The following is a 15,747-nucleotide window of genomic DNA, read 5'->3' as shown; positions in this document are numbered from 1 at the left end:
AACAGCGAGAAAAATAAAGGGGAAGAAAAGGCCCTAATTACCACTTCGTATTCGCACCCATGATTTCTTCTAAGAATAGAGCCGCAGGCGGACACGTAGGATCTGCTACTTGTGAATATCACTTAAACATTTTGGGACCTACTGCAGAGCAACTCAGTGCTTACACACAGCCGCTACTTCTTGTGTCGGCACAAATTCATTCATGATGGATATTCTACCGAGAACAGTCTTCAGGGTCAACAATGAAAGAACACGCCTCTGACAACTTTGCTCTCGACTCATGGCGGGACGCTTCTTATAATCCCGATGAATTACCAAGACACGAAGGAAAGCGCAGGTTACTCCTGATATACATCCATGGCTTTCTAGGTTCAGAGGACAGCTTTTGTAACTTCCCTAGGGAAGTCCACAATCTCCAGGCCTCATTGGCTCAAACCCATGTCACATACACCAAGATTTACCCTCGCTATAAAACCAGAGGACCTATACGTGTTGCCCGCAACGATGTCAGCCGATGGTAAGCAATTACCTTAACTGCAACACACTTAGCCCTCTATATTGAGAATGTTCTTTGCAGGTTATCCCCACACATGGCTCCAGATTTGGATGTCATACTGCTCGGTCACAGTATAGGAGGCCTCATCGCAGCAGACGTTGCACTTGCCGAATCTTACACAATCGCTGGCCATGTTCCGAACAGTAGAGTTGTTGGCCTGGTGGCCTTTGATACGCCTTTCCTTGGACTTCATCCGCGCGTCATTGCAACAGCAGCCGGCAGGGTACTTAGCCGGAAAGCAAAGGATGAGAGTCGGCACGCATCTCAGAGTAGCACAGACAGCCGAATAGCAAACGACGATCCGACGTTCGATCCAAACTTGACCAACGATGTCGACAGGACCCAGTGGACTGGGTGGGATGGAGCGCGCCATTTCCTTGCAAAACATTCGTGTCATTTATCTCGTTCTGCTCTTCAGTATGTTTTCTCATACTACGATCATGTCGGATGCCTGAATGACTACTTTGGGCTTGTCAGACGACACAAGAAACTCTGCCGTTGGGCAAAACGCGATGAATCTGGTAGGCAGGTCCGCTTTGTTAATTATTACACGACTGCCTGCCCACACAGCGAAACCACAAACGGTAATGATCACGGAAACAAGATGGCCTTGAGGCACAGAGCGTCGCAAATACATGAGTATCGCGTAGAAGACGGAGTCTCTGCGTTGTTGTTGCCTGATATTCGAGCTGATATACAAGGAAAGGTGGCAGACAACCGCTCGTCTGAGTCACTGCTCGACACGAAACTTTCTTCCACCAGGGTGGATATACGGTCATCGTCAAGCTCATGCAATTTAGGCGAGCAAAGAATTAAGCCCGAGGGATCTCATCTCAGACCATCGGGGCGACTGTTCTGCTATGTTCCAGAAACAGCGCGCAAAGAGCAGCTCTGGGTTCCGCTACGAATGGAGGGCATGGATGAAATCGCTGCCCACCAGTCCATGTTTCTTCCTCTGGGCACATATTACGACCGATTGGTTGCCGATACTGTGGCAAAGATTGAAAGTTGGCTGATATGAGTATATGTTCACTGGAGTGTATGTATAAGTATCGATTGCCACCCTTTGAGTTTGTCAAATGATAGATAGTAGTATACGAGTTCATAGAGATACTATATATTGAGCTCTTTCATATGAGTTCTTGAGCTTTGTCCAAGTACTCGTGGCTATATGACAGAACAACCATTTGAATGAGAAACTTGTAGTTCTAAAATTACTATTAAATCAATAGACAAATTCTTCACCTTGGTTAAGGAGCGAATGGTGAAAGGAACACCCAGCATGGTCATAAGTCACGTGACTGAAAACCAGCGTGTGGCCAAGAGGTGGAAATAAGAAAAAAGAAATAAAAACCCCCAAGTGATAATCTGGAAAATAATAACATAATAATAAACGATACTATTATAATTAAATTTTGGATCAGTTTCCCAACTTTATATCATTGGTAGCCTTGGTAGCTATTTTGACATAGTAGCTGCCTAAAATAGTGTATTACACAGGTGAAAGGATCTGACCTCCTATAAGCTTATAAGACTAGTCTGTTACCAAATAATCGAAGAATCCACTGCCTGAAGCGCACCAGGTTGAAACCGGACAACAGGACACTGGTACTTTGTGGATGAGAGAGTGACGATTAGGCAAGCAATCAAAGTTTGGTCCACAGTCTCGGCCTCCGCGGGATCCGCCAGTCTCACACTTCCTGCAACCAACTCGCCCTCACCGTCACCAACACCCACAATCTCTGCAGTCTGCTCTGCTGGAAGAAGTAATAAGCCGCGCTATCGGGGACCGGTTATCTTGGAAAGCTTGACTATATGGAGCCCGAGGGACCCGAGAGTGAGAAGGAGCCTGTTGTTAGGCGTGCGGTAAGTTCGAGTGGCACTGCATACCCATACTTACAGTCCGCAATTGCTGACGGATGCCAGTGCGATCAATGCCGCCTCCGAAAGGTATGCAACTGCTGCAATCTATCAATAATGAAGTGGGTTATCCCATTTAGGAAGGACACTCACATATTTTGGTGCCACCATTAGATACGCTGTGACAAGCGGTCTCCCTGCTCCAATTGCCGCAGCTCCCAAATCATCTGCCGCTCAACTGGTGCTGGTCAGAAGCCCCCAGAGCCAAAGAAACGCGTCCTTATCTCGAGCCAGTAGTACGTGCAATGAGTGGCTGTTTATCGGGTTTAATTGACATGGTGTAGTGAGAGAAAGATTGACCTCATCGAAGAACGTCTGGGCAACATCGAGCGTACCCTTTTGGAACTCAGGGCGCACGCCAAGGGCCCTTCGGAGCAATGCCATCATTCTACTCCACTGTCAAGCCAGCTGAGTCCAGCTACTACGACCAATTATACTAGTGCTGCTGCAACTCTGGATCAGCACGAGTCTACTCCTGCTTTTGAGGGCAATTCCTCTCTCGCTGCCCATTCTGCTTACGCCAAAGAATTTCTAGAGACGATCGTCTCCCGCAATACACTCCAGATGTCGACTCCCAAAATAAGCACCGCACTGGCCTCCTTGAAGCAGATCGTTGATATGCAGGACCACCAGGCACAATCTCCCTCCCGCCAAGTGCGGTTCCCGAATCAGAGGGCGATTCCAGGCTCGAAAATTGCGAGAGCTTACCATGCCTCCAGCGCCGATTGTTCTGGCACTTTTGCGCAAATGTCAAGGTAGTCCCTGAGACGTACTATGTTCTTCCTGTAGCTTCCTAACATACTACCAGAGCAACCGAGTATCCTGCAAGCATACCTGCCTTTCCTGTCGCCCCGACGGCTAGTTGAGAAATGCCGCCAGATTTACTTCTCCACGGAGGAATACTCCGATGCTACTTTTATTATAGTTAACGGCGCTCTTCTCTATCTAATCAGCGACGTCGTCGCTATCACAAAGGATTCACAGACTAGAGAGGAGTACGATAAATACCTGAAGCTGTGTCTGGTCAACCTTGAAACTGCTTTGGGGAGCTTGAGCCTTCTGATGCCTGCGAATGATGAAAATATCGAAGCACTCGCACTAGGAGTAAGCTTTGTCGCCGCTGGAGTAATTTACAGTCTGCTGACAGGGTCAAGGCCGTCTACGCAATCGAGATGTCTAAGCCGTCGTTCGCAATGACGTTAACTTCAGCGGCCTTCCGCTTATGCCAAACACTTGGATACCATCGATCAAATCCTTCAGATAGCGGCAGTAAGCCCTCTCTTGGAAATACACTATTCTGGACGGTCTACGTTTTGGACAAGGCGGTTTCCCTGCGTCTGGGACGCGCGTCAACCATACAGGATTACGACGTCACCTCTCTAGTAAACATCGATACGACCGGGCTAGATGAGCCATTCGACAAAATATACTTGCTGTGGGTCCGATTTGCGACTATACAGGGAAAAGTGTACGAATTACTTTACAGCCCTGCAGCTTTGGCGCGGCCGGAAAGTGAGCGGGTCGCTCATGCTCGCCAGCTGGCCTCTGAGATGCAGCAAGTGGTTATGGAGCCATTCGAGGTATGCACTGTTGGTGACATAGCCAGTGCTACTCTAACATGGTCTAGGGTATTCATTTCGATAAACAACGATCCCAAGTCGATCAGATCTTCTTCAAAGCAGACAAGGTCGCCCGCTTGTCGGTTCAAACGTTGATATACCGCGCCATTCCTCCGCAAGGCACACAGGGCACATTCATCCACGAATGCATACAAACGGCCAGATCCGCTCTCGAAGTGCATCAGGACTGTATGGCAGAAGTAAAGGAGATGACAGAGCATATCAAGGCCGCGTACTTCCACTGGTAAGTTGCAGATGCTTGGCACACCGCTATGTCTCTAATATACCCTTCAGGACCATTCTCTATGCACCTTTTGTTCCATTTATAGTGATCTTCTGCCACGCGATTGCTTTGTCATCCTGGGATGATCTCGCCCGACTTGAAGACTTTGTTGCTTCCCTGCAGCCCAACTGTTTTCTCTCGGAAGCTATTTCAAAGTTGTATCAGCTATGCCATGTTCTCAGCAATGTGGCTAGACTGTACATTGAGGCGAAAGAACAAGTGCAGGTCAAGGACGATCAAGACCTGGCATCTGTCGGTCAGGAATTTGATGTATATCTCAGTGCGCTTGGGTTAGCACCTATGGCGGCGGACGAGAATTATGGCGCGTGGGCATCCGCATCTGTTCCTGCTGGGTCAGCGCCCGGAGATGCACGAGGCGCGATGGAAGGCCAATATTCTGGACCAATACCTCAGACCAGCCAACTGGGGAACTGGTTCTCGGGAAACCAGCACATGATGGGCCTGTTAGAAGAGGATATTTCTCTATTTGATCCTTCTTCTTGGACTTAACAGGTGAGTACAGCTACAACCAAAACTCCCTACACTACGCGGCCAAGAAGTAGGATTGTGTGCTGGTTTCGATTTGCTGAGAGCATTCGCTATGTCGACATACAGGACGTTGCCATCATGCAATTCTGCATATCAATCGTCGCAAATGACCGGTCTCACCACTCAGATACACTTGCCACCATCAATGACCATCTCCGTCCCGTTGATAAACCGTCCCTCATCACTGGCCAGATACAGACAAATGTTCGCGATGTCATCCCCCTCCGTGAGACGACCCAACGGCACATTTCCGATGAACTTCTCCCAGTTCTCCGGCGTATTTTCCATTCCTGTGAATACGGAGAACAACGGCGTAGCCGACAGAAGAGGAGCGACCGAATTGACACGGATATTATGCGGTCCATACTCAGCCGCCAGACCCTTGGTAGCCTAATATGAACATATCATCAGCATCTAATGCACTCCACATCGAAAGGGTAAAGGATAACATCAATCCACTCACATTCGAAACCGCCCCCTTGGACGCATTATACCACACCAACCCAGGCCGTGGTCTCGACGCTCCCGTCGACGAGATATTAATGATCGACCCGCCCTGGCCCTGCTCAATCACCCGAGCCACGAATGCCTGACTGCCCAGATAAACTCCCTTGACGTTCACATTGAACACTCGCTCCCATTCGTCCTCGGTGACTTCCAGTGTCGGCTAAACCACCATGCATAAGCCTCACTTCTCAAACTACACATCAAGACACGAAAAAACTAGGGAAGAAATGAAATACCTTATTCCGATACGTTGTCCCCGCATTATTCACCAATACGTCCAACTTCCCAAACAACGACACCGCCTTCTCCACAATGCGCTTCCAATCCGCTGCCTTGGTTACGTCCATCTGCTCAAACACGATATTCTCCGGATCGGCGGCGGCCGTCTTTTGGCCCCCTTCGGCACTGATATCCGCCACGATGACCTTGGCTCCTTCGGAGGCGAAGCGCTGCGCGATGGCAGCGCCGAAACCGGATCCGGCTCCTACATTCTCATCTCGTTAGTATGGGCGGGGAGGAGAGTGAGTATATTGGAGTATATAATTCGAATACAGTGAATAAATAGTAGATAGAATATATAGCCGAACGAAAAGATGTACGAGTGGGATTAGGCACAAAAAGAAATTAAGATTGATTGAAGGCATGAAACTAACCAGTAACAATAGCAACCTTCCCTTCCAGTCGGGCGCCCGGAGCGAGTTGTTTCGTCATTTCGATAAGTTATGTATAGTATACTCTTTCAATTAAGCAGTAGTAGAATACCGGTAGCAAGTGTAACTTAAATTATTATTCGAAGATTCCTTGAAGAGGTAGTTGGGTTGGTAGAGATGGATGGACGATCAACTCTCTTTTCTTATATACCTTAAATACGATACTTTGTGTCACAGCTCAAGAGAAAGGAGGAGGGAGAGAGAGAGAGTATGACATGATGCAGGCAAGGCAGCCCAGCTTACCCCGCTTCTTCTCTTAGTTGGAGATAAGGGAAAAGGTCGGTTTCGGCTCTTCCATGGGTTACTTACTTACTTAGTATGATGTGCAAGGGGGAGGGGTTATGGATCATCAAAGAGGGGTTCTGACTTAGTTGTTATATTATTGGTTGGGTTGGTGGCGTGCGGAGAAAGGGATTAACCTAATACTTTTAGTAGTTGGGAGTATGTCGCTTTGGAAGAACGGAATGAAGTCCGGGCGGGTTGGATGGCTGGATACCGAGGATCTACTATGTACAGGGATTTAGTCAGTTGTTTCATGTTGTACTTACTTACTTGTCTTGGTTGTTTAGAGAAGGGAGGATTTTGTGGCAGTTCTGTTTATTTATCATGCTCTTCTCAATCCGAACTGTCTCAATATCCCAAATGAGAGAAATGGCTGTACAATCGAGAAAACTAAATGCAACGTATGTACACAAATTGAAGTAAGTAACATATTTACTGATTATCCTCAAACTTAATCTCCCTCTGCTTCTTCAAGGTCGGTTCGTCTTCCTCTCTCGTCGTCGTTGCTTGCTTCGTCTGGATATCAACATACCGAATTAGGCTTTCGCAGAGACGATTCAGAACCCATTCTGGCTCTGTCTGCGTGGCTAGCATCGGACTTGTTTTACCGATCCAATCCCAGTTCAGGATCCCGTATTCGTCTTCTTGAACTTCCACGTCGTCTGGACTGAGGTCCGTGAAGCGAATGAGTCGGGTAAATTCCACCCACTCTTCGTATGTATATCGTTTTCGCTCGCCCTCTACAACGTCTCGGGTAGTTCGCTGGATCGCGTACGCAAGTTGCTGTGCGAAGTGAAGGGTTGATGCTGATCCTGATCCCGTGCCTGAAGACGTGTCGGGCTCGCTGGCGAGTTCTTCGAGCGATCTTGTGGGTGGATGGTCGAGGCTGTGCTGGTGCTCTGCTCGTGTGCCTCTTTCCTCGTTGTCTAATCCGACGTGGAAGCCTTCATTTACTCGTCTGTTTTCTTCGCGATGCTGGAGAGTGGTGTAGAGGATTGGGAATTTACGGAGGAAGTCTCGGTATTTTCCTGACTGTGGGAGGACGGTCCAGTCGGCAAAAACGCTGGTGGCGTGCTTGAATGCGACAACGATTGTGTCGCTCATTTCTGATATGAGGACTGTCATTGTTGGGACAGATAGAAGGGACCAGACAATGAAGAAGGGTCTCGCTGCGTTGGTGGTCGGTGTGATGTCTCCGTATCCGATCGTGAGGAGAGAGCAAAAGCCGAAGTATAGGGCTTGGAAGTAGGTGATTTCTTCTAAGCGCCAAAAGACCACGGCACCGCACGTCCAGACGATACCAAACATGATGAGACTCAGGATTAGATTGTACCACCGCCGGAAGAGGACGGTTTCGTATTGAATTGCTCGCATGGCGTTGAAGCGGTCTTTTTCTTCCCTCATGATGAGGAGCTTCGGTCGGCCTACCAATGCGAGTGCATTGATGGCACGGCGTCCACCAGGCCTGGGTGGACGCTTGGATTTAAATTTAAGATGTGGGTCCTCTGCGCCTGGATCTAGTGAGATGGAGTGCTCGATGGTTGCTTGTCGTTTTCTTTCAACGTGCTTTCGCACGACATTGTCGTATTGCAGTTCCCGAGCAAAGTCATGGATACTTCCCACCACGAGACCGAGGATGATTATGCCCATAACTGCATAGGGGAATACAAGGCCCTTTCCGACCGAGCTTGGAGGAGTGATATCGCCGTAACCTAATGTCAAAATCGTCACGTCTGAGAAATAGAGTGCATCCGCGAACGATATATCATCAATGACGGCATGGAAGATAGCGGCTCCTATGAGTAGCCACACCACGAATGCAGTGGTTTGCAATATCAACGTTCTCTGGCCGTCAGTAAGGGCAAAATACTGCGGATAATGCCCCAGAACGTATCCCAGCATGTTGACCAACAGGATAACAGTGAGGAAGAAGTACAGAGCTGCTGCGATGACTGCACTCCAGTAGGCCTGAGAGTAGGTCTGGTCGGGTGGTATTGGACCATCGTAAATATTCGTAGCAACAGTAATGCCGACCAGAATCGATGTGGCCAGGCACCAGAGGATGATAGATGCGGGCAAAGCTATGATGTATCGCAAACTGCGCGTAAAATTGAATAGGAGAAAAACGTTGCCTGCAATTCCACACGCGAGTGATGTGGCATTAAGAGCTATGCACCTGGTCGGGTTAGCACTATCCGTGAATATCTCGGCGATCTGCGCTCACCATCGAGGGTCACTGATGAATTCCTGCGCCGGCGCGCCTGATGATGCGGTCCCGCCAAGTAGCTTACTTTTCCATGGCATCACAAGAGCAACAATAGACATGAGATTGGCGAGAGGGGCCGTGGTAGCTGCTATCAGTGGAATAGCAGTAGATGCGATCCACCAATCTTGTGGCCCATCATCTTCCGCCGGCCTTGGATTGAAGTGACTTCGGAATCTCGTGCAAAGCGACCTCTTTTCCGTGCTCCGTGGTCGATCTTTATCATCGTTCATATCTCGATTATAGCGACGTAGCGCTAACAAAGTCGAAGGAAGAGCCTCTGCTATAACCTAAAAATTAGTAAGGTTAAAGGTTCGAGATAAGACATATGGCCTAGTAGATCATTCCCGGGAGTAAGTGTATAATGACTGTCACGAAAAAGATAGGTATATCGGTTTAAAGTCGTCCATGAGTTGGAAAAAAGCCCCGTAGGACAAAGAGCCTACTAGAATCCAGCTAAATGGCGAGCATCACCAGCGAAGCCAGAGGTTCCTTGTTTTGCAATGGCGGCAACCCGCGGCAGACAATCTCGTGACGGGCCAACCCCGGGAATGTGCCCTACTGACTCCATCTGGACATGACGTCATGGTTTATTTCCCCAGGTACCAGGGAATCTTCATAGTTCCTCACGACCCAGAGTTCATTAATTAGCAAATTAAAGGAAACATACAAGCTTTTGTCAGTTATGTGGGTCCGTCAGCACCTTACTATCACTACCCTGCGATGCTTGTCACAATGTTCGAGCACGTCAACAGTCACTATGTTGCTTCCTGGCGTTAAAACACACACTGACATAAACTGACATCAAGGCCAATATGAGGTCCGGAAGGCATATGATACACTATATTAATATATATACGTTAAGAAAACCATGTCGATTCGTCGAGATGTAAGCCGGTTAAGGCACCACATAATGATATCCCCTGGAACGCCGCCATACCGCCAAAAGACTTTTACCTGTCATTCATGCTGACTATATCGCGATGTCACAGTAGTTGACACGTCCACTGTTCTCATGATCCCCATGGTCTCTGTGCCTTGTCGCTCTGAATCGCCACGGACCGTGGTCTCGATCCTTGGCGCTTCCTGAGCGTTGGGGATGAGAATGTCCTGATCCGATCCAACCTCCGTGAAAGTCATCTGGTTTTTGCTCCTATCTGCGCGACTGGGACGACTATTCTTGACCTTGCTCAATTCGTACTGTGATGTCTGGGTGTTCTTGTGACTGGAGTACTTGTTGCTCGTATACTCGCGGTGGGTACGGGAGATTAGAGCTGAAAGGGCGGGCAGGCAGGCACAAATGACCCCGATCGTTATCTCGGCATTCCTGACCACGAAAGAATCGTCAGCTAGGTGATACAATGACCTCCAGTTAGACAGCAGTCGTACCCGAACATGTTAATGCGCATGAAAGCCAGTGTTCCGTCCTGTGATTGCCCCGTCAAAATAATGAGAATCAGACGGACAATACTCGATGCACACGCTAGTCCTCCAGCTCCCAATACGACCATGACTCGCAATTTCTTCTTCAGCGGCAATTGCAACCCCACCGTCAAAGGTAGGGGAAGAATGAGGATAGCCATATCGCTAACGACACTGACAACTGCATCGGCAAGAATGATTGATGTCTGGTCCAGGCATGACCCCGGTGTGTCAGGGGCCCAGAACCTCGCTATTGGGTCGCAAATTCGGATCTTGACAATGACCGCAGGAATATAGTAGGCGAGCATAATACCCAGGAAGACGTAGATAAATATGACGGTTTTTCGGTAAGGGCTGAAGACTCGTGCAATGATCCAAAGTAGGGACAACTTTGTTAAATATGCGGTCGGACCATACATGACCATTGTCACATACACCGTCTGAGCAAGTTAACACAGCAGATTGGAGACTGTAAGAGACTCATTCAACTTACCTTTTCGAAGGGTATGCGATGTGATACAGGCACATCAGCGTAGTGCACTCCGCCGCCGAAATGTCCCACTGAACTAATACTCAGCAAATCTCCGAAGAGGGCTTCTTTTTTATACTTACTGATCAAAGCAATGATCGAATAACACACACCAAGAAACTGCCAGTCAAATAGTTGAGCATCTCATTCAGTGGGTTGGCATCAATGTCCTTACCCAAGCACCTAGACAGGTCCCTGTGTGTTCGTTAGCACTGGCCATCTGGAGCTGTTCATTAGGCCCTTACAATCCTCTCTTCGAAAGCCGTCCATGATGACAAGGCGGGTAAAACATCGCAGAGCAAAGAAAATCGTCATCGTAGTGATGCATAGTATCTGTGTCGCCAGATTCCATTTCTGGACCGACCTGTCCACATGTCCATCTGTTGTGCCGGTGCCATCACGTCCAAGCAGCTCCGCGAGCATCGTGACGAACGGGTAGGCTTCACGGAAGCGCTTCCAAAGTGCTGGAAATAAATGAATGTCCCAGCAGTCTGGGTTTAAGTCACATTTAAGACTATATCACAACCAAATTTGGGAACTCGGGGTCATGACACATCAATCAAGGTCGATACATCGCGAGCAATAAAGCTCTCCGATTCGCCCTTTGCCACAAGCACCAAGCCTTTATTTTTGATTTAGACGGAGGCCGTCACCCCTGAAGGCGATAGCGCAGGCCCTAAGGATTTTTACTCCTTTGCAGGGCATCCTGCGACAGGGTTCCGGGCTAGCCAAAGACAGGGGTGCAATGAAGGAAGTACGACTAGTCAATGGGCTTTCCTTTTTCCGAATCAAGAGGCCAGTTGTGGGCTAGTAGTGGCCCGGTAAGTGGGCGATCTCGCCAAGTGCTCGAGAATATTGCCTGATTGCTAACTAGCATTGGAAAGATCTTTTTCGACTCCGTAATCCGTCGGTGTTCGGTGCAGGAAATTGATTGCTCGAAATTTTCAGTGCTTCGGACCCATTCCATTCTAGACTGGCGATGACTAAATAAAATGTCACTCTGGGACAGGAGTGTGTGTACTTTGTACTGCGAGTAACTATGCACGAATCTGCATGGTCAATGTCAAAGCTCACAGTCCCCTCCCCAGTCTCACATGTTGCACATGCGTTGCGATGAAGCGGGAACCCATGCGTGCATTCGGCTAAAGACTTTGGGGGATAAAATTTTGATCAACAGATGATCAGGCTTCGCCTTTTCCAATGGCTTGTTCTAGTGTTGGAATGTAATGAAGCCAACACAATTATTGAAGCAAATGGGTAAGGGCGACTGGGGGAGGGGGTGGGATGAAAGAGAGATGTCGATCGAAAGCCACGCCAGATTCTGATCCATCCCCTTCGCGGGTCAGAGATGCACATCAGCTGTCGCTTACGGTCTCATACCGTATGGGTACTCCGTAAGGAAGTCAAGGGTGGAATGACTGGGGCGGGCGCGCGCCGGGCGGCAAGTGGGGCCCGCCAGCCGTCTAAGAGAACTTAATGCCCGTGCGGATGCAACGCTGTTACCAATGGTGGGCCTCGCGGACGTCAATCTTGCCTTACCCGGCATAGCTGGGGTCTCGTCTTAGATTATTGTGAAACTAAGACAACTGGTCGTCTCGATGGCTCGACGAAAAGTAGAAAAAAAAACAAAAAAACAAAAGAAGCGAGACCAGAAGTACGATGCAGGAGCTGGCAAGAGCTGAGGGGTCCTGAGCAAATTTTTTCGGACGAACCCACCACGCAGTCAAGCAATGCTTTTGTCTGGCTGATTACAGTTACACATTTGCTCCCCGGTTAGCAAACGTTTCTCCGAGATATGAAAGGCAAACGCACTATAGACTCGAAGTGGAGTCATGCGTTTCTTTGTGTTCCCTTCCACGCGTGGCAGAATGTCCCGGACTTTCTGTTTTCCATGTGACCCTGGTGATGACCATAGATTATCCCCCGTCTTGGCCAGCCTTATCAGCATATGCTAATATGCCATTAAGTTTGCGCGGCAAAGTACTCCATGGTCAGAATTCCTTTGATTCAAATATCTTAATGAACTGATTTGGAATCGGTATTTCCACGAGCAGATACCTACCTCTGCATGTCGTGGTTCTTTATCCTCTGAAATCCGCCTGGTTGCAGATTGGGTCTAGTTTCCGCGTCATGTCCTAGTGACCATCGCTGATCCCAATGGCCCTTGGAAAAGTGGATGGTTTCATACTATAGCTCTACTATCTAAGCCCGATGTCCGAATAAGTATGTATGTGCTTTCTTATTCATTCTCGTCGCTTATTCTAAGCGCACGTACTACACTTCTTCCCCACTTCCATTTGTCCCTCCTTATTTCCATCTCGGCTATGTGTAGCCTTTGAAGGTCTCCACCTCCAGAATCTCGTCACGAATATGGGAGAAGTTAAATTCGGAAAATATGATCCGCTTTTAGCGTCTGTGGCTGTCGTGTACAAGCGGTTTGGCCCCAAACTAAAGCGCTGTCGGTAGATCCGGCTTAGAAAATAGCCATGATATTGGGGGGTGAGGATACCCCTCCGGGCATGTTCAGGGGGATAGATGCCACAAAGAAAGACCAGCGCTGTAGATCTTGGCAAATTTGAGACAGTGCTTCTAGATCAAACAGCTCTCCTGGCAAAGGTAAATCCGATCAGTATATTATTGGAGATCGCTTCATATTGCATGCAATTGATTTCAACGTACCGATTGGCATACCCCAACCCGCAAGTACATACTCATGCAGGAACAAATCAGGCGACTGGGGTGGGTAAACCTGTTACATATCAGTCACATATACTTGGATAGTGATGCATTGCATAAGATTGCAGTGGATGATATACCTCCCAACTAATTGCATCGCTGGCAATCGCGGCGAACCCGGTATCCCAAAGCCATCGCAGCACATCTGTAGTTGCCTCGACACCTGCATGCTCCGGGCTCGGATTGTCCGAGTATTGCCGCTTCTGGTCATCTGTCATGGCGGTATCCCATTCCTTCGTCACTCCAATGCGAACGAAAAGTATATCGCCCTTTTGAAAAGTAATGCCACATTCCTTGGCAATTTCCTGGATATCTGAAAGCCGGATTTGATGTGTCGAAAATGTGCTGTATCTGATTCCCCTCTTTTCTGCCCATGTGGCATAATCGATCAATACCCCGCGACCTGTCGAACAGCATGCGACACCGCAATTAGTCGCTTACTCCGAAAGGTCAATCAATAAATAGGTCAAATTCCTACCAGCAATCCCTTCTTTGGCCCAATGCTGCAAGCCGATCCGATTGTTCGTTCGATCATTGATTTCCTTGACGGTTGCGCCACCATAGAACACACGCTCGGTTTGGCCCTCAACCGTCTGCGAAAAATGCCGCAGACCATCCCACTGGCTACTTTGTTCTATTCTAGAGTTAGCCCAGGGGGGTGGTACCGCGGGCGAAAGGAAGAACAGTGCATAACCTACGAGGATTCATGGTATAGACATCGTCGAAAGCCACACCGCCCAAAAGCGGAATGATCTGATGGTGGCATGGTTGACGGTTCAGATTAGGATAATCCAACTTGGTCAGTTCCCAGCCCATCGTCACCCGTCGCCCGGTCTTGATTTCAGTGGCAGCAGCATTGGCCACCACCTCGGGGGTCAAGATCGCAAGTTTTCCTAATCCTTCTTCGCGGCTTCCTGGCTTGCCAACCCATACTTGCTTTGGGTTCGGCAGCTCATCAAATGGTACATCGAAAGGCGACGGACTAGGATTACCCGACGACATGTTTTTGAGAAAGATAGCTAGGCCGATCGAAGGAAGAAGAAAACACCACAGCACGTTGAAAGACGGAAACTAGGGATAGTTGGACAGCCAGCTGAAACTCGTGTACGCATAGGTTTTAATATCTCACTGCACGATGGTTCAACTACCTGTTGTAGCCTTTGGAGGGTGGTTCTATCGCTTCCAATAGTTACTAATCCAAATGAGAAGGGTGGGGATGAAAGACAGACCGGTTCGGCGCCGTTGTCATAGCGGATGCACTAGATCCAGAAAATCAATAGACGGATCGCAGCGGCGGGCTACCAGGCCCGCATCTGCTATAGTACTTGCTCCGCACCTAACTTTGAATCCCCTGTTCGGATTTACTCGCTATACATAAGACGTAATACTGAGGATTGCGCCAGTTTAACACGGTCCCGCCGAGTCCACAACAAGCGAGGCCACAGAAGAGGGCTCGGGGTTACTAAATCGGCCAAACTGTCTGTCTATTATGCCTGAGCGTGCATACGCACCAGGTTACAAAGCAAACGTGACCTGAACCATACTCACCCAAGGTAGATCTTAATTGACATCTTATGGATCATCTTATCGGTTGAGAGCCATGAACCACCGAGCGAGTCAGGACTGACAAGTGACAACGGATCTCAGGATAGTGACGGCAGCCACAATAAACCCAAACGGAAAGCCAGTCTGTCAAGGTGGAGATGGAGAGAACCTTAAGTCCTTTCAGTTGCCTATTCGGAAGTAGTAAGTAATCCAGAGGAAGCGGCAGACCGCAGAACATACATACATACAGGCATAACGGTAACGTACGTACATGCAGTAACAGCACGGGACTCCCCAAAGGAGCTTAGTGTCAGTTCCCTTCCTGGCAGAAGACCGTTTTTTGTCAGGCTAGCGAGGCAACGACAACTAATGCATCGTCTTTCTTCCCTCCCCTGGTCTAGAGCAAATCAATTGTCGAATGGCAACCATCGGCCATGCTTTCTTCAACCAGGTGATTGAGGAGCCGTTATGTCGCTGGTCGGTGGTTGGTGGATCCACTCCTTCATCGTCAACTCCACCCGGCCGGTGCTCTACGCAAAGGGAAGTATACTCAAGGCAAAGCTAGAAAGCTCCCACGAGCTAAGCAACTTAGTGCAGGATGTGTGGGAGTCTCTGTGGTGCCGTTTTCTTTGCCCGCTTACCCTGCGTCGAGAGATATATCCCAGGCTGATGTGCCGGCATCTTGACTGTCTGTCTGTCATACACGGTTGTTTACATTTTCATTTCTGCCCGGCATTCCTTCCGCCTCTTTTCCCTCACCCCCCGGTCCCAGACCTGTTCCTTTCGGGTAGTACATGATCAGAAATTGAGCCGCGTGGCTTGCTCA

The 15,747-nt window shown here is 48.8% G+C and overlaps 6 protein-coding genes across 6 annotated transcripts; 2 read left to right on the top strand and 4 right to left on the bottom strand.

The window, feature by feature from the left end:
- Positions 1 to 86: 86 nt before the first annotated feature.
- Positions 87 to 1,589, top strand: BO88DRAFT_462619 (uncharacterized protein). Its single transcript, XM_025711225.1, has 2 exons — positions 87 to 517; positions 578 to 1,589. Exons 1-2 carry the CDS (start codon positions 243 to 245, stop codon positions 1,575 to 1,577), a joined length of 1,275 nt encoding a protein of 424 aa, XP_025563028.1. The 5' UTR covers positions 87 to 242; the 3' UTR covers positions 1,578 to 1,589.
- A 782-nt stretch (positions 1,590 to 2,371) lies between these two features.
- BO88DRAFT_425571 (putative C6 transcription factor) lies at positions 2,372 to 4,888 on the top strand (the record flags this gene model as incomplete). Its single annotated transcript, XM_025708839.1, has 8 exons — positions 2,372 to 2,422; positions 2,606 to 2,712; positions 2,761 to 3,130; positions 3,162 to 3,231; positions 3,285 to 3,580; positions 3,631 to 4,056; positions 4,104 to 4,339; positions 4,390 to 4,888. The coding sequence occupies 8 exons, from the start codon at positions 2,372 to 2,374 to the stop codon at positions 4,886 to 4,888; spliced, it is 2,055 nt and encodes a 684-aa protein (XP_025563027.1).
- On the bottom strand, positions 4,788 to 6,432 carry BO88DRAFT_365626 (short chain dehydrogenase). The gene is made up of 4 exons (XM_025704014.1): positions 6,088 to 6,432; positions 5,671 to 5,918; positions 5,391 to 5,594; positions 4,788 to 5,317 (listed from the first exon to the last, which is right to left on the bottom strand). Exons 1-4 carry the CDS (start codon positions 6,143 to 6,145, stop codon positions 5,051 to 5,053), a joined length of 777 nt encoding a protein of 258 aa, XP_025563026.1. The 5' UTR covers positions 6,146 to 6,432; the 3' UTR covers positions 4,788 to 5,050.
- Positions 6,433 to 6,731: 299 nt separating this feature from the next.
- BO88DRAFT_388528 (ion channel) lies at positions 6,732 to 9,157 on the bottom strand. Its single transcript, XM_025704872.1, has 2 exons — positions 8,651 to 9,157; positions 6,732 to 8,602 (listed from the first exon to the last, which is right to left on the bottom strand). The coding sequence occupies exons 1-2, from the start codon at positions 8,920 to 8,922 to the stop codon at positions 6,859 to 6,861; spliced, it is 2,016 nt and encodes a 671-aa protein (XP_025563025.1). The 5' UTR covers positions 8,923 to 9,157; the 3' UTR covers positions 6,732 to 6,858.
- A 492-nt stretch (positions 9,158 to 9,649) lies between these two features.
- On the bottom strand, positions 9,650 to 11,063 carry BO88DRAFT_340639 (putative integral membrane protein; the record flags this gene model as incomplete). The annotated part of the gene is made up of 6 exons (XM_025703065.1): positions 9,650 to 10,016; positions 10,079 to 10,551; positions 10,605 to 10,672; positions 10,724 to 10,760; positions 10,816 to 10,835; positions 10,886 to 11,063. The coding sequence occupies 6 exons, from the start codon at positions 11,061 to 11,063 to the stop codon at positions 9,650 to 9,652; spliced, it is 1,143 nt and encodes a 380-aa protein (XP_025563024.1).
- A 1,983-nt stretch (positions 11,064 to 13,046) lies between these two features.
- BO88DRAFT_44583 (uncharacterized protein) lies at positions 13,047 to 14,477 on the bottom strand. The gene is made up of 5 exons (XM_025710239.1): positions 14,075 to 14,477; positions 13,855 to 14,010; positions 13,457 to 13,779; positions 13,320 to 13,389; positions 13,047 to 13,247 (listed from the first exon to the last, which is right to left on the bottom strand). Exons 1-5 carry the CDS (start codon positions 14,376 to 14,378, stop codon positions 13,114 to 13,116), a joined length of 987 nt encoding a protein of 328 aa, XP_025563023.1. The 5' UTR covers positions 14,379 to 14,477; the 3' UTR covers positions 13,047 to 13,113.
- Positions 14,478 to 15,747: the final 1,270 nt, after the last annotated feature.

Source organism: Aspergillus vadensis, assembly GCF_003184925.1.
Source record: "Aspergillus vadensis CBS 113365 unplaced genomic scaffold BO88scaffold_11, whole genome shotgun sequence".
NCBI lineage: Eukaryota > Fungi > Ascomycota > Eurotiomycetes > Eurotiales > Aspergillaceae > Aspergillus > Aspergillus vadensis.
Note: the sequence above shows the minus strand (reverse complement) of the source record. Positions and strands in the feature narration are given on the sequence as shown.